Source organism: Liolophura sinensis, chromosome 7 (assembly GCF_032854445.1).
Source record: "Liolophura sinensis isolate JHLJ2023 chromosome 7, CUHK_Ljap_v2, whole genome shotgun sequence".
NCBI classification, from domain to species: Eukaryota; Metazoa; Mollusca; class Polyplacophora; order Chitonida; family Chitonidae; genus Liolophura; species Liolophura sinensis.
Genome location: NC_088301.1, coordinates 58,407,261 through 58,419,620, shown reverse-complemented (window position 1 = coordinate 58,419,620; position 12,360 = coordinate 58,407,261). Strand labels below are relative to the sequence as shown.

Genomic DNA, 12,360 nt, shown 5'->3' with positions numbered 1-12,360 from the left:
TTATATGTGATGACAAAATATTCAAGTAAATTATAAACTCAAGATGCAACTAAGCATTCTCAGAAACATGCATTTTTTAAAAAAAGACCAAAGACAAACTTTTTTTTATCATTACGGTGATCAAGTTGTTAATTGCCGTGTAGGCTAAGTATATTCATTGTCTTTCATCCCTATTATCTGGTGCCCCCTGGTGCCTTTAGATATGATGAGGGCTATATAAAGGAATATAATGTAGCTTATACTTTGCTACATTACTAGGTAATTTGTTCCAGAACATGATGCAGTCACCAATTTGTTTAAAAGAGTCTGTGCTAATAAGTAAACCTAACTGAAATTATCGTGACGATAAAATGGTTGTGTTCCATTAAGTACATTTGGTAATGATGACACCAAATGATGGCAAACCGAAAAGTTTATAAAATTACAGCCAAAAACAGCAAACAACTGATGAACGTCTACAAATGGAATGTTAAAGGGATTATATGGGTTTTATAGGTTTAGTAAGAATGGATCTTTACAGTGCATATGGGAGCTGATACACAAGTAGGCCTATCTTGTACTGAATCAAAACATAGTTCATACCCTTTTCCTCCGATGAAAGAAGATGCACGGTAAAAGCCTTTTGGACAATTAATGTCCTGGACACTTGTGACTCCCCTGGTGTTTGTGCAGACTGCGTTCGGCGCGCAACGAGCTGTTCCTTCAGCGCATTCGTCAATATCTGCAAAAGATGTTGAGAACGGGTGTCAATATTTTAAGTACATCGGTCTAAAGATAGGTGGGGATATAATAAAATTTTATACAAAAGATGTACTAATCTTTCACGAGTGGAATAAAATAGATCCATAAGAAAATACAATGTATTTATAGCAACTAAGTTAATATATTATACGTATAAAACAGAAAGAGGTGTACTATGGATGCAAAATTCGGACCAATACTCAGGGACAATCAGTAAGCGACAGCAGGCCTTTAACTTAACAATACATGCATAGCCATGCTCACCAGTACCTAATAGCACTTTCAGTACCAACATATCAAGATCATGGAATTGTATTCAGAGGGAAAGGAAGTCCCAATGACGACACATGCGGTAGATTTGTGGAGCAGTGTTCTGGTATCTTGTTCGTCTTAACCCTTACCCTGACAGGTGCGCTGGTCTCCCATCATCCGGTATCCGTCTGGACAGGAACAGGTGTAAGAACCCGGAATGTTGGTACACTTCCCAATACACAACTTACCGCGTCCAGCGTAAAAGTTGCATTCATCTATGTCTGTAACACAGGAAAACAAATTAAACGTTCCTGGTAACTGTGAAACACAGCTCCATTCTTTCCTGGATCATGTTCCACGTTCCAGCACAATGTACCCTTCCCTTCGAACCCTCCCTGCTAAGTTAATAACTGTCAGTAAATGATAAACTCTGGAACAGTGTTCATATTTTTGGCCCTAATTTATGTGCTTATACATGTGTAAGAATATAAAAAAGTTCTATCCATCGACTTTAGGTGTTGATGGATACACACACCCGCGTACAATACAGGTAAATACAAGTAACTTCTGTCCCACCTTCACACCGACGTTTATCCGCCGCCAGCTTGTATCCGTCGTTACATAAGCAGTAGTAAGATCCATAGTTATTAATGCATTCGTGTTCACACCTGTACTGATCTTGGCATTCATCTTTGTCTGAAAGTAAACATTTGAATGAAGATACACTAAGACAAACAGAAGCCTGTATGAAACGCCTTATGGGTCATGTATTTACGTAATAATGTGATTTATCGATTTTTTCATCTTACCATTCTAGTCAGTTTAATAAGTGGAGAACCCCATGGACCCGGGGTCAACTTTACGCAAACCATAATGGTTGATAATAAGTTCAACGAACAACACTCCGCAATCAGTCACATTAACACCATCAACCACTTGTTGTCCACCTAGGTCCCAGAAATAATGGGAGCCGGGAAATAACTTACTGAAAAGGTTAAAGATAATTTCTCCAGATTCATGATTACAGCCTGTCACTCTCCAATAAATATGAGCACCTGTTTTTCAAGCAGCTCACCTGTACATGTACGTCCATCAGAGCCTGTTTGAAACCCGTCCTTACACACACACCTGTAGCTACCTTGTGTGTTCTGACACTCTGAGTTACTGGCACACACTTGGTTACTATATCTCTGACATTCATTTATATCTGAAGCAAGAATTAAATCATTATCAGTTTTTTTGTCTATAGGTATTATTCGACACATGTACTAAAGTACACCATGTACAAGATTGCATGGGCATTTCCTGTATTCTGTTATAATAAAACATTTTATATTTCACTGAAGTTTATGAAGGAAAATGAATATTTGAGACATAATACTCTCATGTAAAACTTAAATGCAAGCTGCGTTAACATAAGACTGAAGGTACATTACCTTCGCATCTCCCGCCAGGCCCGCCTCTGCTCTCATAACCGTCCGGACATTGGCAGAGAAACGTCCCTGGGCGGTTCCGGCATTCCTGGGTTTGCAGACATGAATGGGTACCACGGGAGCACTCATCTATGTCTACAAAAAGTCTTACGGGGTTCAGCATTTAATAACAAAACTGTAAGCCAAACTTTTTATTCTTTTATTATGTGCCTGCTACTTGTCCATTCTTGTTTGGCCGCTTACATGTATAGTAGCTCCACGCTCAGGCATGGTGTACACTTTTATAGATGGAGGAAAGTGATGTTCCTGGGGTAAACCACATACCTTTGTCAAGTTATCGATGACTTTCCCATGTGTAACGTACTGATATGAATGTCATACAGTGTAAAAAGCCCCAAGAGCGCCATCGACTTTTGCGACGAGCACCTCTTATTGTAATTAAGATCCCACGAGCAACGGCAGAGGGTGAATTTAGAAATTCCTTGTCCAGTGAACCCACAGCTCGTGTGCCATAGCATTAGATACATCCTTAGGTATACCCACCTTCACACTGATTTCCAGAGCCCTTAAGCTCGTAGCCTGCTGGACAGTTCACTAAATTTTGGCACTGGTAGGATCCAATGTTATTGATGCACCTCTTTGTTCGGCTTCCACAAATGTTGGGATTTTCGATGCACTCGTTAATATCTACAAGTTTACATTAATTTTCATAAAATTTTCAGACTCGACCCATACTCAATCAGTATATGAGCCATACAAGAAATCTCCGCTTTTTGTACCTCATGCAACCCAGTCTGAATGAAAAAATGAATGCAGTAAAAATGTTCTAAAATGAACTCATCATTATTTTCGTGCACTAGATAATTTCGGTTGTATTTCATATTCTGCTTAGCGCAACTGTCTGGGAGATGGATCTAGACAAATCTGTCATACAGTAAATAGCAATTTGTAGAGCCATTATACCACCATTCTGCAAATACTCACCAACACAGTTACCGGTACCATCTATTCTATGACCAGGAGCACACACGATCACTTCGCATTGACCGGTGGAAAAGTTAACTCTGTATCCCTCAGAACAGGTCTTCACCTCACAACGGAATGATCCCTCTAGATTTCGACAATCGTAACCACTTTCGCAGTTGTGAGTTCCAACTGCGCACTCATCGACATCTGAAACACGAAAAGCTCATTTAAAAGCAGTGAATTTTCGGTCACTAATTGTGCTACTGACAAAACGTCACATAACGTTACATGGGATTGCGATCCCCGTGGAAGTAACTTGCACATAACTCTACATAGCTTTTTTGATCTCTGTGGAAGTCACGTGCAATTAACGTTACTAGGGTTTTTTTAACGTTGCATCCACGTGGTTTGGATCTTTATGGAAGAAGCGCACAAAAAACGTTGCATCGACATCGGGTAAATGAGTCCCGAGAAAGTGTGTTACAGGTTGGAATCTGTATGTTCGTATCCTGTGTGGCCGTTTTTCAGCAGATTGACATTGCAGAACACTTCATTGTAAAAAAAAGATTTTCTTGTACCCTTACCGACACAAGTTTGAGAGCGGTCATCAAGAGTATAGCCGGTTCCACAGCCCTTGATTCTGCGACAAGTATACGAGCCGATGGTGTTCTCGCATCTTTGCTCCCCAACACAGTTGTCGTACCCACGGGCACACTCGTTGATATCTGTAGATATGTAGGTCAACTACAACCATACTCTAACTACAGTTAAACAATGTGACACATTAAAAGGTAAGGACCACATTAGCATTTATTTCTTAAATCACTGAGTGCCAATTTGCTTACTGATAATGCCTAACCATACAGATGACACAATGTGGACAGAAACATCAACAGTATCACAAAGGTTCGAGATAAGCATGCAGAAAAGAAAACATTAGGTACCCTCGCAAACTCTGCGACTTGGGTTAAACTGAAAGCCCTGTTGACACTGGCACAGGAAGCCCCCTTGTGTGTTATGGCATTTCTGTCGTATTCCAAGACAGTTGTGGGTACCTAAGGCACACTCATCCACGTCTACCAGAGGTGATATAGAGAATGAGAAAGGATGTGAGACAGAGACAGTAAGCCACCAGATGTATCACATCTGAAGGACCTGCTTTGCGTATTTTGTCTATAGTCTATATTTATATTACAGTACTGCAAGGTTCCTAAAAGTATACAGTGTATGGTCTTAAACGGCAAGCACATTGAATGTTGCCGTGAGAAACATACTACCGTAGAAACATTTATCTGTTAACAGTAGAAGAGGATACCCAGTACACCATGGGCGAGACACGATATTCACACGCCGCATGGAAACCATCTGAGGTACACTTTTCTTGAGAGAGGTGCAGATTCTTTTTGTAAGAAATGTGTCTTCTCTATTCCAAGGTTGCAACATATATATGCCTATGAAAGACACACCTGATTTTATAATTGTTAAAAAAAATTAATGGCAACAACACATCAGACAAAACATAGTAAGATTCTACAAGGGCTAATTGGTTATTATAATACCTTCGCACTTGCTATTCAAAACGTTCAAGGCATATCCATTGGGGCACTGCTTGTTCTGGTTGTTTTCACATTGTCTCGTAACGGTGTTGTACATTTGCCCCCTTGGACACTGCGGCGAAGTGTTCAGTTCACATCGCCGAGTGATGGGGTTATATGTGAAGCCAGCAGGACATGACGTGTCCACACCCCTCTGACACCTGTAACTACCCTCTGTGTTTAGGCACACCTGTCCAAGTGGGCAAATCGCTGTACCTGCACTACATTCGTCAATGTCTGAAAACGTAATATGAATGTACAAAGACCTCATCAGATCTAGTGTAGTCCAATGCACCTCATAATAAAATACAGGTCCATTTGTATAGTAAATTGCAAATTATGATCAGAGAACATATAGATTTCAATTTAGTCTTATTCTCATCACAGTTTCACAACTTCTTCACGTTAATCCACATGTCTGGTTATTTAATCAATCACTATTGATACAGAACAAAAAACTTTCACAAACGTTATTACAGTTTTGATCAACTTGACACAGAATGTCATATAGACTTTTGGGGTTATACCACCATGTTGTTAGGTGTGCTGTGATCCCTTGCTAAATACCCCCCATCTTTAATTATTTAACTCTCTTTACCTTGGCAAGATCTTTGATCACGCACACTGAGTGTATACCCTGCGAAACAGGAGCACCTTGCGGTTTGACCCACATCTTCACACTTCTGTTGACAAGGGTTGCTAACTGCACATGGACTACCTGTAATTAATGACCATTTGATGTGTTCACAAAATTCTCTAATTGATGTCCTGCTTATGCCATTAAATACAAAACTATAATTACAGTACCTAAGTGTAATATTATATAGGTATGTATGCCACCAATACAATTATACAACGGAATTTTACCTTTTTGGAGTTGCTTACAGGACCGGCCGTCTTCGTTCAGTTTATATCCCGCCCGACAGGAACACATAAAACTTCCCACCGTGTTGATGCATTCGTGTTCACACAGTTTGTTTGCATACCTTGTACATTCGTCTATGTCATCCTGTGGTTCTGGCAATGTACATGTACGCATAATGACAAATAAGTTTACGCAAATAATGCCACGCAAAGCTGGAACATCTTTACATTGTGAGTCTTTGGCTTTTTATAAATTGAGCATATTACATGCGAAGAAATCCTCGTACATGAGAGTGCCAAAGGGAATCTTAAAGGGTTTCTATTTTACATCTCATATATAAAGTTCATTTGCCATCTTTCACTACTTGTAAATTTTACTTTTATCCTACGCGAGATAAATCACCCAAATGAAAAATAAAAACATCATAAATATTAGCAAAACAACGTTTTCGAAGTTTTCTAAACAAAGATTTATACTTATGCATTTACACTGTGCTGCACAGACATAACAACCCCCTCCCCCCCCCCCCCCCCAAAAAAAACAAAACAAAAAAAAAAAAAACAAAGAGTATTGTTAGCACAGACGTGGGTCAAGAAGCCCTCACTGCTCCAGTCTACTAGTATTTGTCTACTTACGCAACTGTTGGTCATTTTGGCCCATACAACACTCTTTAAAAACCTGGTCACATGGTCCACCGATACTGGTCAGATCACATGGCAGATTGGCTGTTTTGGCCACCAGGCCAAGCTTACAACACTGGCAGCATTCCTAGAACAAAAGCGATTAGAAATCATTTGGTAAACCTCAATCATTCCTAGCTGCAGCTCAGTGTCATGAGGAAGCCACTTACGCGTTGGGCCTTTGTTTTCCAATTCCAAGCCGAGACAACGAGCTTACGTATTCTTATCTTCAATCCCTAGGTTCTTGGCCTTAATGACCCAGAAAACATGCAAATCTTACTGTGTATTGCTCTGCTCCATAAGCGTCACTCCTTATGGAACAGGATCTGCCATTAATAGAGTCGTCCTTTCCTCGCTGGCATTGGTCAATGTGTTTCTTCTTCAAACAGCACACCTCAATAATGGACCTACAACTCATCTGGTCCCCTTGGCCGACATCCCGAAGGGGAACAGACTGATAGCTGTCACAGCCGTCCTCAGATTCCGCTAGGCGGGCTCCCACAGTACAGCAACGGTCAAGGATCTCATTCAGGGCTCCTAAGTAAACAACACATACTGGGTTACTCTGGGTCAAGGAATAACAAACAAAACATACTGGGTTACTCTGGGTCAAGGAATAACAAAAACAAAAAACACCAATACTGGGTTACTCAGGATCAAGGAATAACAAAAAACACTAATCACGTAGTTACTGGGGTGTGGATTTCGTCTTACACTAATGGGACTCACGATACATACCTATAGTGGAAAATGCATGGAATACATAACGTTTTTCAACAACATCCAGCTTCTCCGGCCTTGACACAGTATTGTGGCATACAATAAAACTATAAGGGAAAAGCACTTGGAAAACGTTGATGAGTTGAAAAAATGAATGATGTGGGAAAGACATTAAATTTGTGTGATATCTGGCAAATGATCACATGTAACCGGTGAAATTCTAACCACTGCTTTAAATGCCTAAATAGTAGTAAATGTAAATGTGTTTATGTAAAAGTAGCTATTGATGGTCAATACAGAAAAATTATAAATTAAATTATTTAAAATTTGGTTCAATATTTTTGAAGATGCTTAAACTTGGACTGAAGATTCCATTCAGACATGCCATGCGATCCATCAGTTCATTTCGACCAATAAGAATAACTGAAATGCTCTACACCCACAAGTTTTCTCCACTTGTACCATAAAATTATCTTCGCTCCATAATAGCGGATGAACTATAGTTGTAATCTTGCTAAACATCACTAGTAGCGTTCAAGTTCTTGAGTTTTAGTTTCTTTGAAAAGTCAACATAATACATATGCGGGCCACGTGCACCAATACACTGTAGCCTACAGGAGAAACAGGCACGCTTCATGCACACGCAATAATGTACATCTTCTGATCCGTGCCACAATAGGCCTACTTGCATATGGTTTGAACTAGACAAGGAGTAATTATTAATGGAGTTAAAACCTTCTGATAAGTGCTTTGGGCTGTAAATACATATGGGGCTTTCATTATAACGGTATATGTTTGATTTCATGCGCCTTTTGGGTTAGCTGTAGGCCTCTGTCAATGTGCTAATGCGTGTCTTGCTTCATAAACGTACATCGGCCTGCATTTGCTTCATAAACGTACATGTACGTCTCGTTTTACCGGCGGGGACATTATTTTCAAAATTTTGCACGAATAGTCCCGAGGTTTGTTCTACACTTAGGACTGATGTTAGAGATTTAACCGAGGCGACATTACACTGACTGCACTGAGATTTACACACTATTTAGACAGCTTTGAAAGCCAAATACATATACCAACAACCACAGGAATACTGCTCTAAAACTGTCGGGTTTAAGGGTACAGAAAACCAGACAAGAGTCTAGTTGAAACAACTCTTTGCCTTAATTTGGTATACATATTGCTTTACGACTAATTAACCATCTACCATCACAGAAAGAGGCGGGAGCACCTGCGAGGATGGATTGGATCAAGCGGTCTGTGTCGTCAAGAAGCATTCGGTTGAGGAGAAATCAAACGACAATCACCAGACATTTGTGTGAACTGGAATTGAATCCATGTCCGACGCTGTGTATAGATAAATATCAATCTGCTTAACATGCGACATCTTCATTTCAAGTGCAATGTTTGAAAATGTCAGCTGCAGACAGGGCAGGTTGTGATCCCATCAATCTACAAGTGTTTTGTACTCTACTTTGTAGATATATATGTAACAAGCTAAATACGACTGGGTCTTTTTTATTGGTTAGCGAGACTTCTGTGGCTAAGTGGAGCCATCATTGCCATTCGCAGCAGCAACCTGTTATAAACCTGTATAACGTGATTTTACCATAGTACCACTAACTCCATAGACATTGCATGACTAAGGAATGCTCAAAAGTATATTACCTTGTGTAGGTTGAAATGTCACCAATATCAAAGTAAAAGGTATTATCCACATCTTAACTAGGAGCTTTAGCTGCACTAGTAGAACCTCCCCAACGTTGTCCTCGGTGAACAGCCCAGCAGTTTTGGGGGCCGTGTGAAAGGAAAGTTTAGCTGGATGGACGTTCACTGCCACAGTTTTCAACACTCCGCTCTCACTGAACGGGTATCACAGTAGAGTCGAGCGGAAAGGCTCCTCTTTAAATCCGGCGGGCTTCCTGGTACCACCAAATTAACCGAACAACCACTCAAAGCCAAACGGGAAGTCATGTACTTCAGATAAGCCCGTTATTCTGCAGCCCGTTGACACAATGGAGGTCTCAAGTGGGGACAGCAGTCTTAGCGGGGCACAAGCCACCCTACACCAGTTGTTATTACAAGCGGCTAATTTCCCGCAGTCACATCTTCCAGTTGGCTGGCACTCTGTTCTCGGATTACAAAAGCCATGACCCGGCCCTTCCTTTTCGTCGCAACACTGGATATACCACGCGCACAACAGACAATCACCCATTACTTCATACGCCTCTTAAAACAACATCAGTCGGACTCCAAGCTGTCAGGTCGACTTTCTCAGTCTTTCATATTCTCAGTGACCACCAAATGATACAGCACCCCAACTGGCTTCCTGTGATTGTAAGGCATATAGGTCCACGGTTGACAGGTACCATCAGAATTATGTCAGCACCAGGAGATTCCTACACGAGGAACAACCGCTTTGGTAATTAAGTTTTACAACTAAATTAAGCTGTGTAAACTTGAAACCCATGCCGTAGGTTCGCTCTCAATCCTAAACTTGTAGTCCTAATATATACCCATCGGTAGCCTGATTTGTTAATTAATATACAAGAACACAATACTTATCAAATTGAACCCCTAAAATGCGAGCTTCATGTACATTCAGTGTATATAGATCCCCAAAAATATCTTCCGTTAATTTCGTTCCCTGAGGGAAGAAAGATTGCATTGGATGTAAAGAATTAATCCGTAATAAGTAATGGATATATCCGTGAGATCGAGGAAAATACAATCCGTCCGGATTTAAAGGAAGATTTTTTTTGTTGGTAGCGGAGTGAGTCCGAATTAAAAGCGCCAAGCTTTTCCCGCGTTCCTAGTATGTTCATCGAAGGCGTCATTTTCGACCAGTGACGGAATATATACACAAAAGAAGGCTGATTAAAATATTGAAATTTGTTTCAAAAATTTTTTTTTGGTTGTGGCCTTTAATCCTAAAACCATACTCTTCTTTTTATGGCACCTTTGCGTGTATCCCTTAACGTGAAACTGTTGGGTTCCTTACCACACCTGTAAACACATACTAGTAGTTGAAATACGACACTTACAAGGAATCATAAAACGGTAATGCACAGTATTAGGCCTAAACTAAGCGAGATTTAGTAGGAAGAACACGCCGATGGAAGACATGAATCTAAAATTTAGCTCAGTACATAAATTACTTTAATAGGCATTTACCTTATAATCTAAAGAGTTTTGTAATTACAAGCCGGGCGTCGACGACGGCACACCCATCTGTCTTTTTATGCTTTACAAAAAAGAAGTCCAGTTCAAGCAGTACTTTCTGATATATAGCTTTTACCAGGGATCAAATCGCAAATTTTGTAATTTGCGGCCACTAATATGCATGTACAGCACCAACCATGAAACAAGCCCATCGTGTTCTTGTTCGATACACGTATGCAAAACATGAACTCAATACAGGCAATAGTTTTTAAGATTCCACCCTTAACATTGCTTTCACGGATATCAGACGCTGTACGCGTGACATACACGTAAGCGCACTTATTACAGACGAGCTATTAAGTGTTATCCGAGTAACAGAATATGGTGAGTAGTACCAAATAAATAGGCCCGCTTGCACACTCAATCATCTGAAACAACTAGAACACAATCCATGTGCAAAAATTCGTTTTATTACACAAGAAAATATCGGGTGTCAAAAATGTTTGGAAGCTTTTGCTACAATAAATACACTCCCACGCTGACATACATACGCACCATGTTCATATTATACCTAATATATTAAATATTTACAAATTTTCCCTGCCAAGGATTCTCTTAACAGTATTTAGAATCTTCTACACGTAACTAAGAGCGCAGCTCCACTAACTAGGCTACATGTACACTATTCACTGAATAAACTGTTTTCGGATCTTGATATTAAAGGCCTCCTAAAATGAGAACCTTTTGTGCACGTGCTTTTCCACTTGGTCAGTAAAGTTTTAGTATAACGAAATAGGAAGAATCATTGAGAATTTTCGAACATGAAGTATGTAGTACATGTATATAGAACATTAACAATGGAAACACAATGTATGACCTGGATGTACCTGGCACTCAGGGTAAATGCTATCACGTACAGATTTGCTAGAGCTTCCACAATTTTCTTCCACAAATTACATAACCAAATACATATTTTCTTCTCACTTGTTCCCACCCCAAAAACCATTTCCAAGAGAACAACTTTAACAAGCTAAAGAAACAGCTGAACATGAAAGCTGGAAGACCTCTGGCCTCATAAAATCAGAATCCGGGCGACAGGAAAATCAAGTACATACCACACAAACAGGGACTAGGCAACGATAACACATAATGGAATTTTCTCAAAGGGTAATAAAACACAATCCAAAAGTCTTAAAGCAGTGAAGGCAAAAAATCATTTTATCAGTACTTGTACACACTACTGGGCGATTTACAACTACAGAGTTTCTGCCGATGAAACTGAAAGGTATTTTTGCACTGAGAACATATCACTGATGGCTCTTACTATGCACTAAATGTATACAGCGTGGCATGCTAAATCGAGGGCGTGTAATAATTATTTAAACTTACCTGGTGATATAACACTAAATATATATATATATATATATATATATATATATATATATATACACACACACACACATCACGTAAATGCTGACTGTGAAACCGCGCCAAGTTCGGTGACTTTTTATCTGCTGTACATTTCCAATACTTCAAAGTGTACATCACAGACAATATGGAGGTACATGAACATAACAAAAGAGAAGAAATAAATAATGTATGCATACGGCAATATGTTAACATGGAAAGGCTTGGAGTTGTAAATGGGCAACTGGCATTTGTTGATTCAAAGAGTTGTATACCTTGGTAAGTGCAATGCAGATATCAAACAAACCAGCTATGTGCTACAAATGCATGCACAGTTCTAATATGATGCCGATTATTGAGCTGCAAAAACTTGTGGTGAGATGGTGACAGAATGACTTCGGAGGTAGGGTGTATACCAGAATATACAAACCCAAAACAAAAGCAATCATACATATTTCACAACTAGAAACTTTTTACACAATGAAAGATAGATTAGAATAACAGATCTAACAGAAAAAAAAGAACAACTGCCAACAACTAGT

At 39.7% G+C, this 12,360-nt stretch overlaps 1 protein-coding gene across 2 annotated transcripts in view; it reads right to left on the bottom strand.

Annotated features, from left to right (window-relative positions):
• Positions 1-9,299, bottom strand: part of LOC135469754 (fibulin-1-like) — a 14,064-nt gene extending 4,765 nt beyond the window's left edge. Inside the window, exons 1-15 of one of the 2 annotated variants that reach the window (XM_064748337.1) lie at positions 8,918-9,299; positions 6,813-7,069; positions 6,488-6,620; positions 5,855-6,004; positions 5,586-5,705; positions 4,952-5,224; positions 4,337-4,468; positions 3,977-4,117; positions 3,411-3,599; positions 2,970-3,113; positions 2,430-2,561; positions 2,069-2,200; positions 1,570-1,689; positions 1,143-1,274; positions 583-721 (exon numbers count right to left, since the gene is read on the bottom strand). In XM_064748337.1, coding sequence (XP_064604407.1) covers positions 583-721; positions 1,143-1,274; positions 1,570-1,689; positions 2,069-2,200; positions 2,430-2,561; positions 2,970-3,113; positions 3,411-3,599; positions 3,977-4,117; positions 4,337-4,468; positions 4,952-5,224; positions 5,586-5,705; positions 5,855-6,004; positions 6,488-6,620; positions 6,813-7,069; positions 8,918-8,969 — 2,246 coding nt within the window. In that variant the 5' untranslated portion in view covers positions 8,970-9,299. The remainder of the gene's footprint in view (positions 1-582; positions 722-1,142; positions 1,275-1,569; positions 1,690-2,068; positions 2,201-2,429; positions 2,562-2,969; positions 3,114-3,410; positions 3,600-3,976; positions 4,118-4,336; positions 4,469-4,951; positions 5,225-5,585; positions 5,706-5,854; positions 6,005-6,487; positions 6,621-6,812; positions 7,070-8,917) is intronic. The other variant, XM_064748338.1, reaches the window with a different exon arrangement.
• Between the last annotated feature and the right edge of the window lie 3,061 nt (positions 9,300-12,360).